Source organism: Euprymna scolopes, chromosome 10 (assembly GCF_053919585.1).
Source record: "Euprymna scolopes isolate OS-2025 chromosome 10, ASM5391958v1, whole genome shotgun sequence".
NCBI classification, from domain to species: domain Eukaryota; kingdom Metazoa; phylum Mollusca; class Cephalopoda; order Sepiida; family Sepiolidae; genus Euprymna; species Euprymna scolopes.
This window is the reverse complement of record NC_136491.1, coordinates 94,204,467-94,222,162: the sequence shown is the minus strand read 5'-3', so window position 1 is coordinate 94,222,162 and position 17,696 is coordinate 94,204,467. Positions and strand designations below refer to the sequence as shown.

The 17,696-nt window shown below is 31.4% G+C and overlaps 1 protein-coding gene across 8 annotated transcripts in view; it reads right to left on the bottom strand.

Moving 5' to 3' along the window:
• Positions 1 to 5,245: 5,245 nt before the first annotated feature.
• The window catches only part of LOC145286143 (formin-binding protein 1-like), a 262,792-nt gene continuing 250,341 nt past the window's right edge, over positions 5,246 to 17,696 (bottom strand). For 4 of the 8 annotated variants that reach the window (XM_080134871.1, XM_080134869.1, XM_080134870.1 and 1 more), the window contains 2 exons: positions 7,116 to 7,258; positions 5,246 to 5,922 (listed from right to left, as the gene is read on the bottom strand). In XM_080134871.1, coding sequence (XP_079990997.1) covers positions 5,765 to 5,922; positions 7,116 to 7,258 — 301 coding nt within the window. In that variant the 3' untranslated portion in view covers positions 5,246 to 5,764. The remainder of the gene's footprint in view (positions 5,923 to 7,115; positions 7,259 to 17,696) is intronic. The other 4 variants (XM_080134867.1, XM_080134865.1, XM_080134866.1 and 1 more) reach the window with 1 other exon arrangement.

The following is a 17,696-nucleotide window of genomic DNA, read 5'->3' as shown; positions in this document are numbered from 1 at the left end:
AGAGAGAGAAGAAGGATGTAATGGGGAGAGAGAAGAAGGATGTAATTGGGAGAGAGAGAAGAAGGATGTAATTGGGAGAGAGAGAAGAAGGATGTAATGGGAGAGAGAGAAGTGAAGGATGTAATGGGAGAGAGGGAGGAATGACAGCTGAGATTGAGAGGGGGGATATAGAGAAGAGAGTTGGGGTTAATTATTAACAATGCAGGTGGGTCAGTATTGTTTTTGGGGGGGTTTTTTCTTATATATTTTGCGATTTTTGTGTTGTTATTTGCTTTTATTTCCAAACAAAGTGTATTACATTTCATTTTTGTACATTTTTTAGCACAAGGATAAGATTAAAAAAAAAAAAAAGGAAAAAAAGGGGAAAAAAAAAGAAAAAAAGAAAATCACAAATGTTCAATTAAATCCAAAGACAATTTCTTGAGCAGAGAGCAGCTGCATGGTGATAGGCTAGGATCCAGCTGAAACCCTGATGACATTTCTCTTAAATAAAATTAAAAAGTTTAAAAAAAAAAAAAAAATGGCAGTTGTGTGTAAAAGCCACCAATCTGCCTTCCCCCGGACAAAAAAAAAGTAGTAGCAGCTATGTTCAGTGGCCAACAGTCATTCAGACTATGGAATAATTATCTTTTTTACATAACCACATTCCATCATTCCAATGAAATATAAAGTTAATACAGGAGATGATGAAATTAGATATTTAAAAATAAAATTAAAAATTTCAACTAAGCCAGTATTCTTAAAATTTAGAAGTAAAACCGATTTTTTTTTTCTTTTCATTTACAACTCCACTGGCAATTGTTGATAGGTGTTGGTGGGGATGGGATAAAATGCTAAGATGAATAAAATAATATTTTGGAGGTTATTTCCCTACAAATATAGAGATCAACTCCTTTTCATTTTTTTTTAATGAATATAGAGAAAAAAAGTGAGCAGATGTAGAATGGTCACCACCCAGCAACTGACTAGGTCATGATTGCTCACTTAGTGTCTCAATATCATATACTCAAGGCGAATGAGGAGAAACCCGAGTGACAAGTAATTCATTTTTTTTTTTTTTTTAATTATTTTATGCAATTAAAAGAAAAGTCATTCAGTTCTCAAAAAAGTCCTACGCCATTTGATGCCGGAGACACTACCAGTGGCAACCAACAGCAGATAATAAAAATAAAATAAAGATCAAAATGTCCATCCAGATTTTCTTTTAAAGATGGACAAGGGCGGGGGTGGGAATTACCTAAAATAATGATAAGAGCTGCAGTATATATATATATAAAAAAAAACAAAAAAAAAAAAAACAGCACAGTATAAAATTTTCTTTTTGCATACAATTAATCTACAAATGGATCACCAACAAAACAGGGTCTGAAAACTTATATCTCCTCACCGAGACCTCAGATGTAAATAATTTCTGGAAAATGGTTGGGAAAAAAGCTTTGCTTATAAAATTGTGACCTGATAATGCTAAAGACATGTATTGGATTTTAATATGAATATTTATATATTAAGTTTTTTTTTTTTTTTTAAGTTTTAATTAAATTTCAACAACTTCTGAAGAAATTGTAAAAAGATATGAAAATGTGGTTTTAAAACGAGGCAGAAGACATGTTGGGCATCATTATTTTTCCTATTACATTTCTGGAATTCAATCCCAATTTTTGAGATATGGAAGACAACAAATTGGTTACTCCTAAAAAGATACTTTAACGGCTTGTATTTGACAGTTACAAAATATTGATCATGCAATATCTACAGTAATAATAATTTTTAAAAAATTAAAACAATACAATAATCCAGCCCCTCCTAAAGTACCATTGGAAAAATTAAATGAACTTTTACAGACAACATTATGTTAGTCCCCCAAAAATGTACAATTGTTAAACAAAGCGTTTTCAACTAAGGCAATTGCTGTTTAATCTACAACAAATAGTTATAATAAATGTCAGGGTCGAAAATGGCAAGAATACAAGAACATCAATGTAAACAGACTTGACAAACAATGCAAAAAGTAAAGTAAAATTTCCGATTGTTACATCATCTGTCTCACTGGAACTATACATAACAAAGGGGAGATAACACAACTATTAGCACACGGTAATAAAAAGCATTCAAGCAATATTTGGTGTTTCTTTTGTATCCAAGTCATAATGTATATAACAAGTATAATTTGGTCAGTAAAAGAAAGGTTGATTAACAGAAACTAATATTCAGCTGGGTGTTAGCATTTTTACCACAATAAAAAAAAAAACAACTAAATTTAGAGGGTATGCGCGTGCACACACACATAAAAAAAAAATATATATATATGGTTGTTATAATGGCGTTTGATTTTTTTACATGCAAAATCTCTGAACAGCAAAAACTATACATTAGCAAAGTTACAAAATATGCAATGCATTGGTTTCATTAGGGAGTGAAAAAAAAAGTTACTTTCCTACTATAGCACAAAAAAAAGATGAAAACTGATGTTAAAAAAAAAAAAAAAGTATAATATAACCAGGATTTCAAACCACATGAAATTTATGCCAAAATAAAAATTTGCTGCATGCAGATTTATTGTTGATATGAATTAGATTTTGTTTTTACTAAATCAATGTACAATCAGTCAGTTTAACTAAACAAAATGTTAAAATCTAAAAGAAAAGAAATTATGAAATAGGAATTAAGTAGAAATAATTACTGCTAAAAAGCTACCAGATGTTAAGTCTTTTCAAAACCCACACAGAAACCGTTTAAAAGTTTTACTAAATATTAGCATAACACTGCAGTGTTATTAACTTAGTTATGGTTTTACATAATTGTCTTTTCTATGGAGAATGAAGTAAAGTTGTTCTACTTGTTAAACGACAAAAGAAAAATTATTAGATTTCAGATGTTGGTTGGATTAAATAAATAAAACAGATAAATTTCAAATGAAATTAATTTTTTTTAATTTACAGACAATGGTGCAAGCATCCATGTTAAACCACTATGAACCAAAATGAAAAGTGGCTTGCCTTGATTTTAAAATAATTATTAAAAAAAAAAAAATAAAAAAAAAAAGAGTATGATCCACAGAATGGAAAGTAGTAGAAAAATAGACAAATGATATCACTGTGCTGCTGCTGCTGCAAATATAATCATGAATTGGTAACTCCTTCCCATCCTCCTCCCTCCAATGTTTTCTGGTCAATCAATAAAAAGATTCTCTTTCAATGAATGCTTAAAATTAAAAACTGGAATGGACAGAGGTATCCGATAAAGACCAGATGCTTATTAGGTTTTATTATAAACAGGTCTGAACATCAATGTGGGAGCCTTGAATACATATAAATATTGTACAGATCGAGAAGAATTTCTGTTTTGGAATAAAACTTTGTTGACTAAAAAATCAGTTGCTCTTGTCTGTAATTCACAAGATTGCCGCACACAATTTTTTTTTTTTTTTTTTGACAATTAGTAGAAATTTTGTGTGAACTGACTTGCACACTGGTACAAGAGATGAACGCTGTACAAAGTTGAAAATTCCAGATTTTCTCAAGTTTTAATTTCATTTAATTTTTTTTTCTTTTCTTTAAACATTTTTGATAGAGTGGAGGATCACTCGAAATATTAAAATTAAAATAATATCCATAATTTTACATGCTTTTGTTTTTCATAAGGCTATTTTTTTTTTTTCCAAAAAAATTTAGTATTTTTAGTTAAGAAACACACACATATATATATACATATATATATATATATAGTTGCTGTATTTCATTACCTATATTAAGTGAGCCACCAAGAATGTTTCCCTTCCAACTTTTTTTTTTTAATTAATTTTTTTGCCCCCCTCTCCCATTTTGTTTTAACTTTTCTCCAATTATTTATCACAGATATTGTCTGAAACAAGGTAGCAACTATTAATGGGGTAAAGATGTGTGTGTGTGTGTGTGTGTATATATATATATATATAGAGAGAGAGAGAGAGAGAGAGAAATATATATAGAAAGAGAGAAAGAGAAAGAATATTAAAAGAAAAAAGTTAAGCTTGCACCCTCACGCACAGAGGATAATACCATGAACGAGCAGGCTGAAGCAGGAGTGGCAACCAACTCGCACAATGTTTATTTCTGCTGCAAAATATTTTGAATTATTAAAAATGCTTTTTCTTTTTTGTTATACTTTTAGTTTTTAACACTTATGGAATTTCTTTTGCCAACTCGTACAACAGACATTTTCAAGAAACAAGCCAAGAGATGATCAGGATGTTAGGATATGTTTAAAAAACAAAAAAGTAAATTATAAAGAAAAAAGTCAAGTTAAAATTTTGATCAAAGCTTATTGGAAACCAATGTTGGCAATTCAGTATTAAATTTCATTTCTATGCATGCAACCAAGGTTGCAACATATTAAAAAAATATATATAATTATAGTAATAATTATATAATATTACACAAGTTCACATAAATATGGTAATTCAGGTTTCAAGCTAAGTTTTATTCAAAGAACTGTTTCTAATTAGAAATCGAGAAAATCCAGATTTTTTTAACCTGGGTTTGCTTCTCAAGTTTGAAACCTAAAGACAACATTGACCTGAACTTCTACATTATAAATATTATGCTCTTATTAATTAATTGAGCACTATTAGATTTCTTTCTACGCAACAGAATAAAAAAAGATGCACACCATAATGAAATTAAAGCATTTGAAAAGTTGGCAAATAATAATAGAGCTTTAAGTGAGATTTCTTAGAAAATATCTTGATTTCATCAATTTAAACATTACTGCCATATTTTTCATAATCTGGTCTTTGTTATTAAACAAGAAAACAAAAAGAAAAAATTTTTAGATTAGAAAAAAATGTCCTACCAAACTTTGTGTAATTAAACTTTAACTACTATGCTAATAATAATAATAATAAACATCGAAGAAACTATAATGAAAATGGCGTCACTGTACCTTGCTTCAGCTTAGAATGTAGGTGGGATCAGTTGAATTTCTCTGGCAAATCTGTCCATAAACAAAATAACCAGTGTTATCAGAACTGGTCTGTATGGTAAGGAACAAGAGGAATGAGAAAAGAGAAGAGGAAGGTGTAGACAAAGCACTAACAACCCTCAAACTAATTAGTTAAGATTAGTAACATAACATCTCTACCTCATAAATGTTGCTTTTCCTTTCCCAGCAATATTTGATTACCCCAGCCCCATCACCCTCATTTTTTGTACAGGCCTTAATTTTATAATCTGATACTTTTCCATTTGAAAGATGCATGCAAATCAGGTTTTTGTTTTTTTGGGGGGGTTTTTTGTTTCGTTTTTTTTTTAATCATTTGCATAGTTGTTAGTGGTGGCAAATTTCTTCATATCTTAAAGATTTTTCTTTCTTTTAAATTTCGTTTGTGAGTTTGTAAGTTAAAAAAGAATTATCAATATTTTTTCAAGTTTTTATTTTTATGTTTCTTTCTTTTCGCATATATATATAAGTAAAATGAAGTTTGTATAGTTAGCTCCCACATGGTAGATAGGTCAATTTTGATGGCAAATCTGCGCAGGTCAATGTTGAGCCCAACAGATATTCTTCTGCTGACAGTTCCTAGTATTCCTCATTTTTGTTTAATTCGAATGATAGTAATAGCTGTAATATAACAATGGTGGCTGTGTTTGTGTTGCAAGTAGAACATATAGACACATTTTTTAATGTCCAGACGACAAAACAGTGTAGAAAACTCAAATACTGTTATGTAGATTAGATAATGGTAGACTTGCTGGAGTGACCAGGTGGCCAGCTAACCAGCAAGAACCTAGAGTGGATCATACAATGTACACTGGATATAGGAGCTGGGAACGAAACCATCAAGGCCATTAGCCTTGCGAACGCGGGTCCAACCATCTCCTTGGTCCTGCTCGAGAACAACCATTTCCTCATTCTCTTCCATGGATATTGAACCTTCGTTCATGGCTAAAAAAATAAAAAATAAAAAAAATAGGCATAATTTTAATGCATAAATAAATGAACAATAATTTCAAGAAAATTTTGAACAGAAATTAGCAAGTTAAAATGATTAATAAAATTTCAGAATAGTTAACATAACAGAAAGTAAACAAAAAAACAAAAACAAATGATTTATATCAAATGAAGCAGAAAAGTCAATATCTAACCTGCTTAGTTTTAATGTGTGGAAATGATTTGTAAAAAATTTTTTTGTTTTTACACTAAGAAATTGTTAAAAATTGTTCCTTCATTAAACTCTCAGGGTTCTTCTATTCTTTTCAAAAAACTTGTGGCTGTATATGCCAGATACAAGTTGGCCGAGTCTGTGAAAGGACTTAAAATTTTCGATCTTTGTTGCCTCTCTCCCTCCAAACAGAGTTAGGCTCATCTGTAGGCAACTGTCCTATGATTCACTGATTTTGCAGTTCTCTCCAACTGTTGACAGAGACTTCATCTGGCACATAATGCAGGAACATGGTGTTCCTACAAAGCTCTATTGTCTAATCCAATGTTATTACAGGCACCAGCTGGGTTTTTTGTCATCATCCATAGATCTACGCTAAACTCTCAGTATCGACTGTGACAATGACCACTTCCTAATCAGCAACAAGTTGCATCTCCATCCTAAGCTGATCCATCACTTCAAGCAAAATGGTCACCCCAGTGTTGATACATCAAAACTCTGGATGATTACCCCATAGATTGCTTCCAGGCATCCACGATGTTGTGTCCAAGGCTACCTTGGCACTTTTGAGCAAAGGGGCAAAGAACAAAGACTGGTCTGAGGCTAGTATAGAGAGATGGAACTTGCCGTTAGTGCAAAAAGAGCACCTCTTCTGGAGTACAAGAGACAGCCTTGTAAAAAGACACTAGCCACATACAGAGAAGCCCACAACAATACCAAGGGGATCTCCTACAAGTGTGCCAACTACTGGCTGAGGTTATGCGGAGAGATCCATAAAACTGCAGACAATTGCAACATCAGAGCCAAGTATAATGGAATGAAGAAAGCCTTCAGCCCCAGTGTTTTCAAGATCACACCCATCAAGTCCAAGTCAAGAGAGATCAAAGATCGCAGTAAACATATGGAGAGATGGGTTGAGCATTACCAAAAGCTGTATTCCAGGGAAAATAAGAATTAGTCAAATTAAGATATTTACCTTCAAATTGGTAGAGGGCACGACAAGTTCCAATCACAGGGAAATCATCAAATTCTTCTTCAGGAGTCTCCTGGTCAGCATATTCAAGTTCTCCCTCTCCATCTGGAACATCATCCAGTTCTCCTTCGCCCCCAGCTATTGGCCTACAAGAACAATAATAAAAACAAAAACATTTAAACAAAATGATGGAAAAGAAAATAACCGATAGAGGTTAATTTGAATGAACGTAAAAAAAAAACCTGTTAAAACTATTAACATTGCCAACATGAAAAAGTTAAACCAATTAAAGGACTGACTTGATTGTGGAATAATGTTGTCCTTTATAAAAATAAAAATACAAACTTCATAGTGACTGAAACCTAGTTATCAAAATTTCCTTGTTTTCAAAATAATTTTCAAATTAAAAATATAAAACAAAGCGTTACTATTTTCTAATCATAAACTTGCTGCTTGTCCAGAATTCCTATATTAAAAAACAAAAAGAAAATTGGTATGATATATGTACTTGTGACGGAAAGAAAATCTTATATTGAAAAGATCATTTAAGATTTTTTTTTTTTAAATAAGAAAATCAAATTTTCTGGCTGATCAAGGAGCGACTGCCTTGCAGCACCATTTTGAAAACAGTCTCAAAAACTAAAGAGAGAGGATTCAAACATGCAAGGTTTTGTTATGCTTATGAATTCCCATTAATCGCTTAATTTTATTTATAAAAATGAAACTAATGTTTTCTTTTTATCATAGATATGTACATCATACAAATTTCTATTATTTTTTTTAATATAAGAAAAATTCTGGACAAGCAACATCAACTTTGGTCTAAAATAAAGACTATTTAAATTGAAAGGAAAATAATGAACTATTTTTAGCCCCCCCCCCCCCCCAAAAAAATGAATACAAGTTATATATATATATATATTAGTGGCCTGGAAAGGCGACAGGGGAGACAACCGAAGCAACAAAACTGAAGCTGCCTGCCAGGACACATTATATATATATGTGTGTGTGTGTGTGTGTATGTATAGAGGCAAATTTGGGCATGTTTGTTGGATTTGAAAATATAGATTCTTTACCAATTGTCATAAAAGTTTAACCATAGAATAGTATTATGATCTTCAAAAAGCCTGCAAATTGTCATGTAGTTTCGTCTTATATGAGCATTTCAATATTCAATTTGGCTACAAGTGTGTGTGTGTGTGTGTGTGTGTGTGTGTGTGTGTGTGTGTGTGTGTGTGTGTGCGCGCGTACATACATACATACATACACACACACACCACTACCACCTTTTTGGCAATTTTATAAGTTCTAAATCTCAGTAATTCTTGATCAGCATTTAACGAATGAAGGCTCATTGGAAAGCTAATGACCTGAATTGTGTCGTGAGTGCTGTGACATTTGCCCTTAAGGTCGCACATTAAGGGGATCATCCTATATCCAGAGCCTATGTTTGGCACTTATTTTACAGCCATAAAATGTTTCAATCATAGTCATTTGTTTTTCTAGTTTTGCATATGAATCACAAACTATCTGGTATTGTCCCAAAACCACTGGCCTTGATGGAGGGGAGACTAAAACTTGCTGCTATAATTTCAAATGATCTGAAATAACAGCAAGGGGAGACTTGATTCCAAATATTTCTCATGTTATATCTCCCCTCTTTGGTTTTTATAAATAAAGTAAATTTCAGTGTATAAAGATTATTTGATACTGGATATATTCATAATCATACCCTATTTCCAAAATAGGGGAGATATAACATATGAGAAATATTTGGAATCAAGTCTCCTCTTACTGTTATTTCAGATCATTTGAAATCATAGCAGCAAGTTTTAGTCCCCCTTTCATCAAGACCAGAGGCTTTGGGGAAATTCACGTCAATTTCTTTAGAAACCAAACTTTTATGAAATTAAAAGTAAAGACACTTGTGCATTTTGATAAAAACAAAACAATACACTAAAATAATACAACAGCACAAATCATAATATTTATTAAATAAAAAAAAAAATTAAAAAAAGGGGCACTCCTAATAATGACTGTCTAAAACTATAAATTTTTAAGTTGTAAATTTTCGTACAACTTTCATTAATTTTAGAATGTTTTAAATCAATAAATGAATTGATAAGGTTTCATTTTGTGTTATTGTAATAGTTTAACGTTTTTGTTTTGTTTTTGCTTAAAAATTATGTGAAACTGACATTTTTGGATAGAATCATCCTGATTTGCCTCCCTTGTTCTGAAAAGCGTTATTAAAAAAACGGAAACTAGTTCTAAAATAACCAAAATGCACACAAAAAATAAATAATGTATTACACGAATAAGTAAACAGCATTTTATAATTCAAATGCAAGTAAATTATAGATATCTTATTTTTATTTATTTTTTTTAATTTAAAACAACTTGGATTTCCCTTAAATAAAATTTTAAAAATAACAATTCCGTAAGTTCTATATCTTTTCAATGCAATGAATTTTGATACTAAACAACAGATTAATTTTATCTAACTAATTCAAGGCCAAACAACACAAATTAAAATTCAAATAAAAAAAGAAAAGACTAAATAGCTTAACTGCACAGAGAGTATAGAAACAAATAAAAAAAATAATGTCACCCGGGTGGGGGGGGGGTAAGTAACCATGCAGGCTGGCTTGAAGGAGGGATTGGCGGACTAAAATTGAAACTACTGACCTGTGCAACAACAAGTAGATTTGTGAAATGAATAAAACAATTTTATCAAAAGGAAAAAAAAAAAAAGAGAGAAAAAAAAAAAGAGAAAAGGGGAAATAATTTAATTCTATGCTCCCAAGCAATGATATCTGTTTTTATTTATTTTGTTTAAAAGTCAACAAATTGAGGGGGGGAGGTTAATATAGGCTATAAAAATAAAGTTATGTGGCTGACCTCAAGTAAAATAAATTGACATGAATTTGTTGTGTAGAATAGAAATTACTTTGTTTAAATAAGGCTCTACCAAGGGGAAATAATCACTGTGTATGATAAATAATCTCCCTTACATAAAACCACAGCTAGTAAATAACAAGTATAAAAAAATAAATTAAAAATGCACAACAGCATACAAAAAAAAATTATAAAAAAAATTACACAAAAACAATGGAGAGGGGGCAAAAAACAACAGTAGAATACAAAAACAATGACAAAAATAAGATACAAAAGAAAATAAGCAAAAATGATAACTTAGAAAACACTAAACGTTTTTATTTTTTGTTTTTACTAATGAATCACTAACAGACACTCAAAAGTAAGTTTGTCAGAAAGACGGTGAAACAATACCGTGATGATTGGTAATAACGGTTGAAACTAAGAAAAATTTGATTAAGATGACAGTTTAAGAACTTGTTAACATTGGACTTGTAAATAACCATATAGTCAACTGGAAAGCATCCCCCTCCTCTTGGTATTGGGTTCCACAGACAGGTAATTCGTGGAAAGAAGCCTTTTTTATGGAAGTTCTGTTTAGTTTTAAGTACATAAAGGAAGAACGTAAAATTATAATAAACTAACTAGACAAATTTTTGTTGTGAACCCCCCCCCGGGGGGGGGGCCTAATAGATGTTTAAAATCAGTAAAATACAATGCATGTTAAATGTGACGTTGAAAGAAAAAATATATTGAGGTATAATGAAAACGGCAATTAATATGATAGGGTAATATATGGAGCAAAGTGTGTTCGTATAAAAACACAATATTTATCATTTCGCAGTCTTAGATAAAATTACAAGGAATATATAAAATTATGTCAGACAGATTTTTGAAAAGTTGAGCCATAACACAACATTTTGATTAGCAAATAAAATTTTAAGTCTGACACACCAATTTTCATTTGTCATTGTTGTACCATGTTATTTGCAATTAACTAAAGTACTTTGTTAAAATTTACTCTTTTTTTTTTTAAATTCATTATCTCCCTCAGCAGTTTCATGATATGAAGACCTTAAAGAAAAAAAACTTCAGCTAAGGAGGATAACTTATTTTAATAAGAGTTAAATACTGAATGAACTTAAAAGAAAAAAAAAATTAGTTATAGTTTAATATTTACAAAATAAATTTGAGCCTCATAGATTCCAGACAACATTGGTTCAGTATAGCTAGTAACCTATAAATTAAGTAACTTGAATACATAATTTTCTTTGAAACCATTTTCAAATAAATTAATCTTAATGTCCATTTATAGATTTTCATAAGGTATAAGCGTAATTATAGAATAAAATTTAGTTAGGAAATTTTTAAGAAGTTGACTCCAATCCTTGTTCTTTATTTCTTTGAAATGACATAATTCATAAAATTTCACAAATATCTTAACTTGCTTTTCATATATTTTAAGAAACCTGCTTTCATCAACACAAACAAATTTTTTGCTTTTTTTATTTGCTGTATAAATATAGAAAATATAATCAAAATTTTCTTTAGCTTCATTTTTTTAATATAGAGGGAATTCTGGACAAGCAGGGAAACAATTTTTAATTAAATATATTTTATATTTATTCATGTAAAGCTGTATATATCTATACGTTTATAAACTTATAAAATAGACAGAAGACTTTCCACAAAGAATAGCTAAAGAAATTTCTAGACCTAGTATTCACTCATCTTCAAAATAACCAAGTTCTCAATTCTTTATTTGATAACTCTTGAAATCTTAACAAGTACTAATTGGAAGAGGTTCTATAGGAATTAAATATTAAAGTTTATTTTCTTCAGCTTTTAAAGAAACCATTCATGGTTTAACTGATGAAGATATAAGCCTTATGGCATTTAATGTATTGCAGCAAATGGTATCCCAGATAAGAACTTTTCAGCTTCAGAGAGAGAAATGAGAATGCTATCAAATCATTTTACAAGGCCCAAATGCTTGCAGGTATTAGAGAAACCCAACTACCTCCAAATTGCATATATCAATTTCAAAATTGTTATAAAAATGAAAATTTGATTTGTATAGTTGTTAATTTTTTTTGATAGATACTTAAAAATGTAAACTAAATGTTTTAAGGTATTGTTTTTTTTTTAATTTTATTTCATTATTATAACTTTAAGGTTACCACTTCTGAAAGCCTGCAGTCCACTCTACAAGAGTAAATGATTGTTAAGTAATCAGTGAGACAACACAGCGACCATCAATAATAGTGAAACTTACGTAGGGTTTGATCATATAAAAGGACAGCTCAACAGGAACTTATTTATGTTAGATTTGAAAAATGACTTAGTCAGCTGGGAAGCAACCCCCCAGTAATTAAATTAATTCAAAAAGAAGTCATACACTTTTGTAATTTTTAATACATTTGTTTGTAGGAAAAACAGTTTCTACTAAAGTGTTCAAAAATTTTTTAAAACGTCATATTGTTTCTTTTACAGATAGCAATTAATTGAGGAAAGAAAACTTTGTTGAGATTTTTTTTTAAAGAAGAACTAAAAAAATGTTTAACTTTTTAGTTATGTTTATTTTCATGTCTATATTTGTAGAATTAAACATATCCTCATACTGGACATTTATTGGCAAAAAGGTTTCGAAAATTAAATCTACTGCAGAACTAAGTTTTTTTTTTTTTTTTTTTTTTTCGATAGAATAATAATATATAGTTGGTATAAATTGGCTAATCAAATTAAAAATAACACTAGTATAACAAATTTTTATAAACTTGATAAATTTTGAAACCAAGTGAAAAAAAAATGAATGGGAAATTTTGGGTGTCTATTTGATGAAACATTCAGGACGTTTGAAAAAAATTGACTTTTTATAAAGAACATACCTTGCCTAATAATTGACATCTCAAAAATTAACATGCATTTAAAAGGATTTTTTTTACCAAATACACATCACTCGAAGAAGCTCTGTGATGTCCTTAGAAATATGCTCAAATACCAGTTTGATCCTGGGATTTCAAGAGTGTTTGGTGTTGCAGACGGTACGGTTGATCTTTTTCATAATGTGGCTCACACATAATATGAGGTGCCTTCAATAAGTTTCCAGACTTCTTTTTAAATGCTTTTAAAATTGAAAATTCAGTATGTTATTGCTATAATTCTTAGGAGATGACTGACCAATTTTTATGATTTCAGGTTCAAATGAACAGCTACAGCAGAATTTGAATTACATTCTGCTAAAGCCTGATTGTCACAGCTGGTGAATTTCAAAAATGTAATCTGGATGTGAGGAAACTTTAGAAGAACGATATGCAATAAAATTCTGTTTTAAACTTGGAAAAAATGCCACAGAAATGCATGGAATGGATCAGGCTGCTTTTGGACCATCTTGCATGAATCGAGCATCAGTTTTTGAGTGGCATAAGAGATTCAAGGAACGTAGGTAGTCTGTGAGGGATGATAATAGGTGTGGAAGTCAGAACACCGGAGTTGATTAGCCAAATAAAGAATTTCATGGATAAGAACCGTGCATGTGTCTATAGAGACATAAGTGCACAGTTCGATGTCAGTGTGGAAACTGTACACACAATTATTTGCGAGGAACTGAAAATGCAGAAAATTTGTGCAAAGTTTGTCCCAAGGGTGCTCAAAGAAGATCCATCCTTATCATAGACTATTTGACCAAGATGGGAATCAAGACAGTTCCTCAACTTCCCTACAATCTACACCTTGCTCCCTGTGACTTTTGGTTATTCTTTAAGTTCAAAGAAAACTTTAGAGGCTGTCATTATGAGACAATTGAGAAGATGAGAGGTTGTGATGAGGGTCACTGACACGCTCACACAAGAGGACTTCCATGGGGTCTACCAGAAGTTGTTGGAACGGTACAAGTGCGTTGCAGCAAGAGGAGATTACTTTGAAGGGGACAAGAGTTTCATGCGTGTACTACCAACAAAAGTGCCCATTAAAAAAATGTCCGGAAACTTATTGACGGCACTCCATACATGGAATGCAATCAAGCAAGTTGGAATAACCAAAATGTTCAGACTGGTAAAGTCCACACACAGCGACTTTTGGGTTTTCTTGGAGATGTGACAACTAAATCCTTGACTAAGATCAAAATTTAGTATCTGGTCTATCTTCAGTCAGTGAAGGAGAAGTCCTAGGATCGAGGTAATTTTTATTTTTGTCCAAGAATATCTCTTTGGGAGAGTTGGATTTTCTCCACATTAAAAAACAGTTTAACACTACTGGCAGGTAGTTAGGAACATACAGCAAAGTCCTGTTGTCATACATATGGCCTTCCCATAGCCATCATAGTGGACAGCAATGCAATATAGTAATTTGAATACAGTAAAAGTTTTTGTTTTGTTCGGACATATCAAGCAGCATAACATGCCCTTCATTGGAAACATTTATAGAGCATTAGTTTTAAAAGAACTTGGTATTCATGATGAACATTGAATGGAATATAGGCGAGCCACCTCTTGTAACTGGTCATAGGAAGAACAAGAGAATCCTCTGCTATCTTCCTTCTTGTTAACTACTGCTTCCACATCACTATGGCAGTTCTTGCCTCACATCTCAAAGGTTTAAAGATATTCAAGGAATACCGAGTTGCAGCTAAGAATCTTTTAATCCAGTATAAATCATAACTTAATTTTCCTGTGCTTTCAAGTCATTTATAATCTCCAGATCTCCAACTTACACAGAAAACGCTATCCATTGCACTCTACATCTATGAGATACTTCAAATGGTTCTTATATAAAAAAAAAAAAAAAGAAAGAATCAGATTTACTTTGAACAGAGGTCCATATATATATATATATATATATATATATATATATATATATATATATATATATATATATATATATATATTCAGGATGACCCTCCCTCCCTCTCAACAAAAAAGTCAGCAGTCTTTGACTATTATTTACAAATTTTGTTTGGATTTCAGTGTTTTATATATATAAAAGTGTAAGGAATTAAAGAAACGCATGTGTAATAGTACTATGGAAAAAATAAAAAAACATTTAAGTTGAAAAAAGGCTTAACAAATGAAATAAACGCTTGACAAAAAAAAAAAAAAGTGCAGAATAAAACAAATGAAACATATGCAAGTAACAAAATAAATATAAGATCTGATTATCTTTTAAAATATGCAGTGAAAATGATTTATGAAAATGATTACTGAAACACAATAACAAGGATAAAACGGGTAACAATGTTGCTATAAAGAAACTTATGCAGTGATGAAATAAAGAAAAAAAAAGAAAACGAGTAGTAGTGATGGTGGAAATGGTGGTGATGGTAGTAGTAGTAGTAGTAGTAATAAAAAGAGTAGGAGGAGGAGAAAGAAGGGAGAGGCAGAGGTGGAAGCAGAAGCGCAGTAGCGGCAGCAACAACACTTTACAACAGATGCAAACAAAGAGCTGATAAAAGCAAGAAACTTGCTACATTGGAGAGTAAGTAGAAATAAAAGTGTAGATAAAAGCTTTAAATTGAAATGTAATGAAAATGGTTTCAAATGTTTATGAAAGAAAATTAAAAAAGAGGAAACATTCAAATTAGAATTCAGCCAAAGCTAAAATATTTATGAATATCGACAAGCAGAAAATGTAGTTCATGGAAATTAATGTTATTTAAGGGTTAAATATGGCCGAGTGACTACAAGAGGGAAGTTCTGATCACTGACAACTTTGATTCAATTATCACACACCAATAACTCAGCATTTCATCGTATTTATTTTATTTAAACAAGAGTGCCTGAAAATGTCCACTTCAGAAGTATCCTCCAAGAAATGCACTCAAAAACTGCACCAGGAAAATAATGGCATATGCTGTAGTAATTTTTTTTCAAGACAACTAAAGACTGCTTAATGAGTAACGGCTTGGTAAATCGGTATAATTTTAATTACTGGGTTTAAATTATGCCCTTCCTTATAATTGGTAATAGTAATCAAAGAATGTCTTCAGGTGCCCCAAATTGAACATTAATTATTAATAATAAAAGAAAAAATTATATATATATATATATATATATATATATATAAATACCCGTTCACATACACTTTTTCAGGATAAAGCTAGAACCCAGAACTAGATAGAATCAAGCAATTGCATCGACAACAGACAACGCCAGACCCAAAGTGGGTTTCGATGTACTGCATCTCATCAGTGGCGTTGTCCGTTGTCGATGCAATTGCTCGATTCTATCTAGTTCTGGGTTCTAGCTTTATCCTGAAAAAGTGTATGTGAACGGGAATTTATATATCTATCTATAATCTCCTCTTAATGTCTAATATATGTAGAAAAAAGCGCGTCATCCTTTGTAGGGACGTGATGTCCCTCAACAAATAAGGTTGTTCCGTAATCGTATCTGGGGAGTCGGCTAATTTCAGTTAAGTTTGTAGATGTGATATCTACCGCCTGCATACCAGCAGTAACTATCTTAGTTGTATATGATGCGTTGCTTGTCACATCGTAGAATGTAGAACTGGATGAAAATATAAGAATTTAAAAAATCGAGGCATAGTCAATAGATTGCGCCTTGGCCCATATCGTAAGGTCGTCAGTATTGCACACTTCATGAGTGCGACGACCTGGGTTCGCGCCTATGTCGGAGCACGTCACTGATGAGATGCAGTACATCGAAACCCACTTTGGGTTTGGCGTTGTCCGTTGTTAATGCAATTGCTCGATTCTATCTAGTTCTGGGTTCTAGCTTTATCCTGAAAAAGTGTATGTGAACGAGAATTTATATATCTATCTATAATCTCCTCTTAATGTCTAATATATATATATATATATATATATATATTGTTAGGAAGAAAAATTATAAAATTATAAATTTATTTCTTTGTTTATAGTTTTTATTTGGCTCAGACAATATTCTGAAGCAAATTAACATGGCTGCAAATGACACTACCAATACTACTTATTGATAATAGTGGATTATATTTCAGCATTTATTTTTTAGATGATTGATAATTTGTATTATACAGACTGTTCATTCAGCCTAGAACAGATTGTGGTGTCATTAGCAAATATACTCATCTCAGATAAAATCACCAGGGAGGTGCTTTATGAATATCAGCAATAATAAAGGTCCGAGGATCGATGCCTGAAGTACACCAACATTAATATTATGTGGTTTGGACACCGAGGATAATCTAGATCTTTCTTTTGTTTAGGAAGGATCTAACTATATTAATAGCAACAAAATCATACCTCTTCACTGTAAAGATCCGTAAATGTCAAAAGGCCTTCTACATTAATAGTTTCTTCCCTCGGACATCTAGACTTTGGAACTCCCTTCCTGTACTAACATGCAGAAGTTAAAATGTAATGTAAACCAACATCTTTCTCATCTCCCTTAAACATGGTCCAAAATAGTAGCACCTTACATCCAAGTGGTGATATGCCTTGTTTGGGGTAAACACGATTAAATATTCATCCAGTAATATCATCCAAATTAATTTTTGAGAAGTCTTATGCTAGACCCTGTAAGAGACTTTTGATATATCAAACAGTACTGCCCTAGCATTACCTGTCTTGATTAAGTGTATGGGATATGCATTCAGAGAGGACCAAAAGAGTATCTGCAGTAGAACAGGCCTGTCTAAATCTATACTGTTGGTCAGAGAGAAGTTTAGCAGTAACGAGATATACAACTATTGCTAGATTGATTCATTTAAATT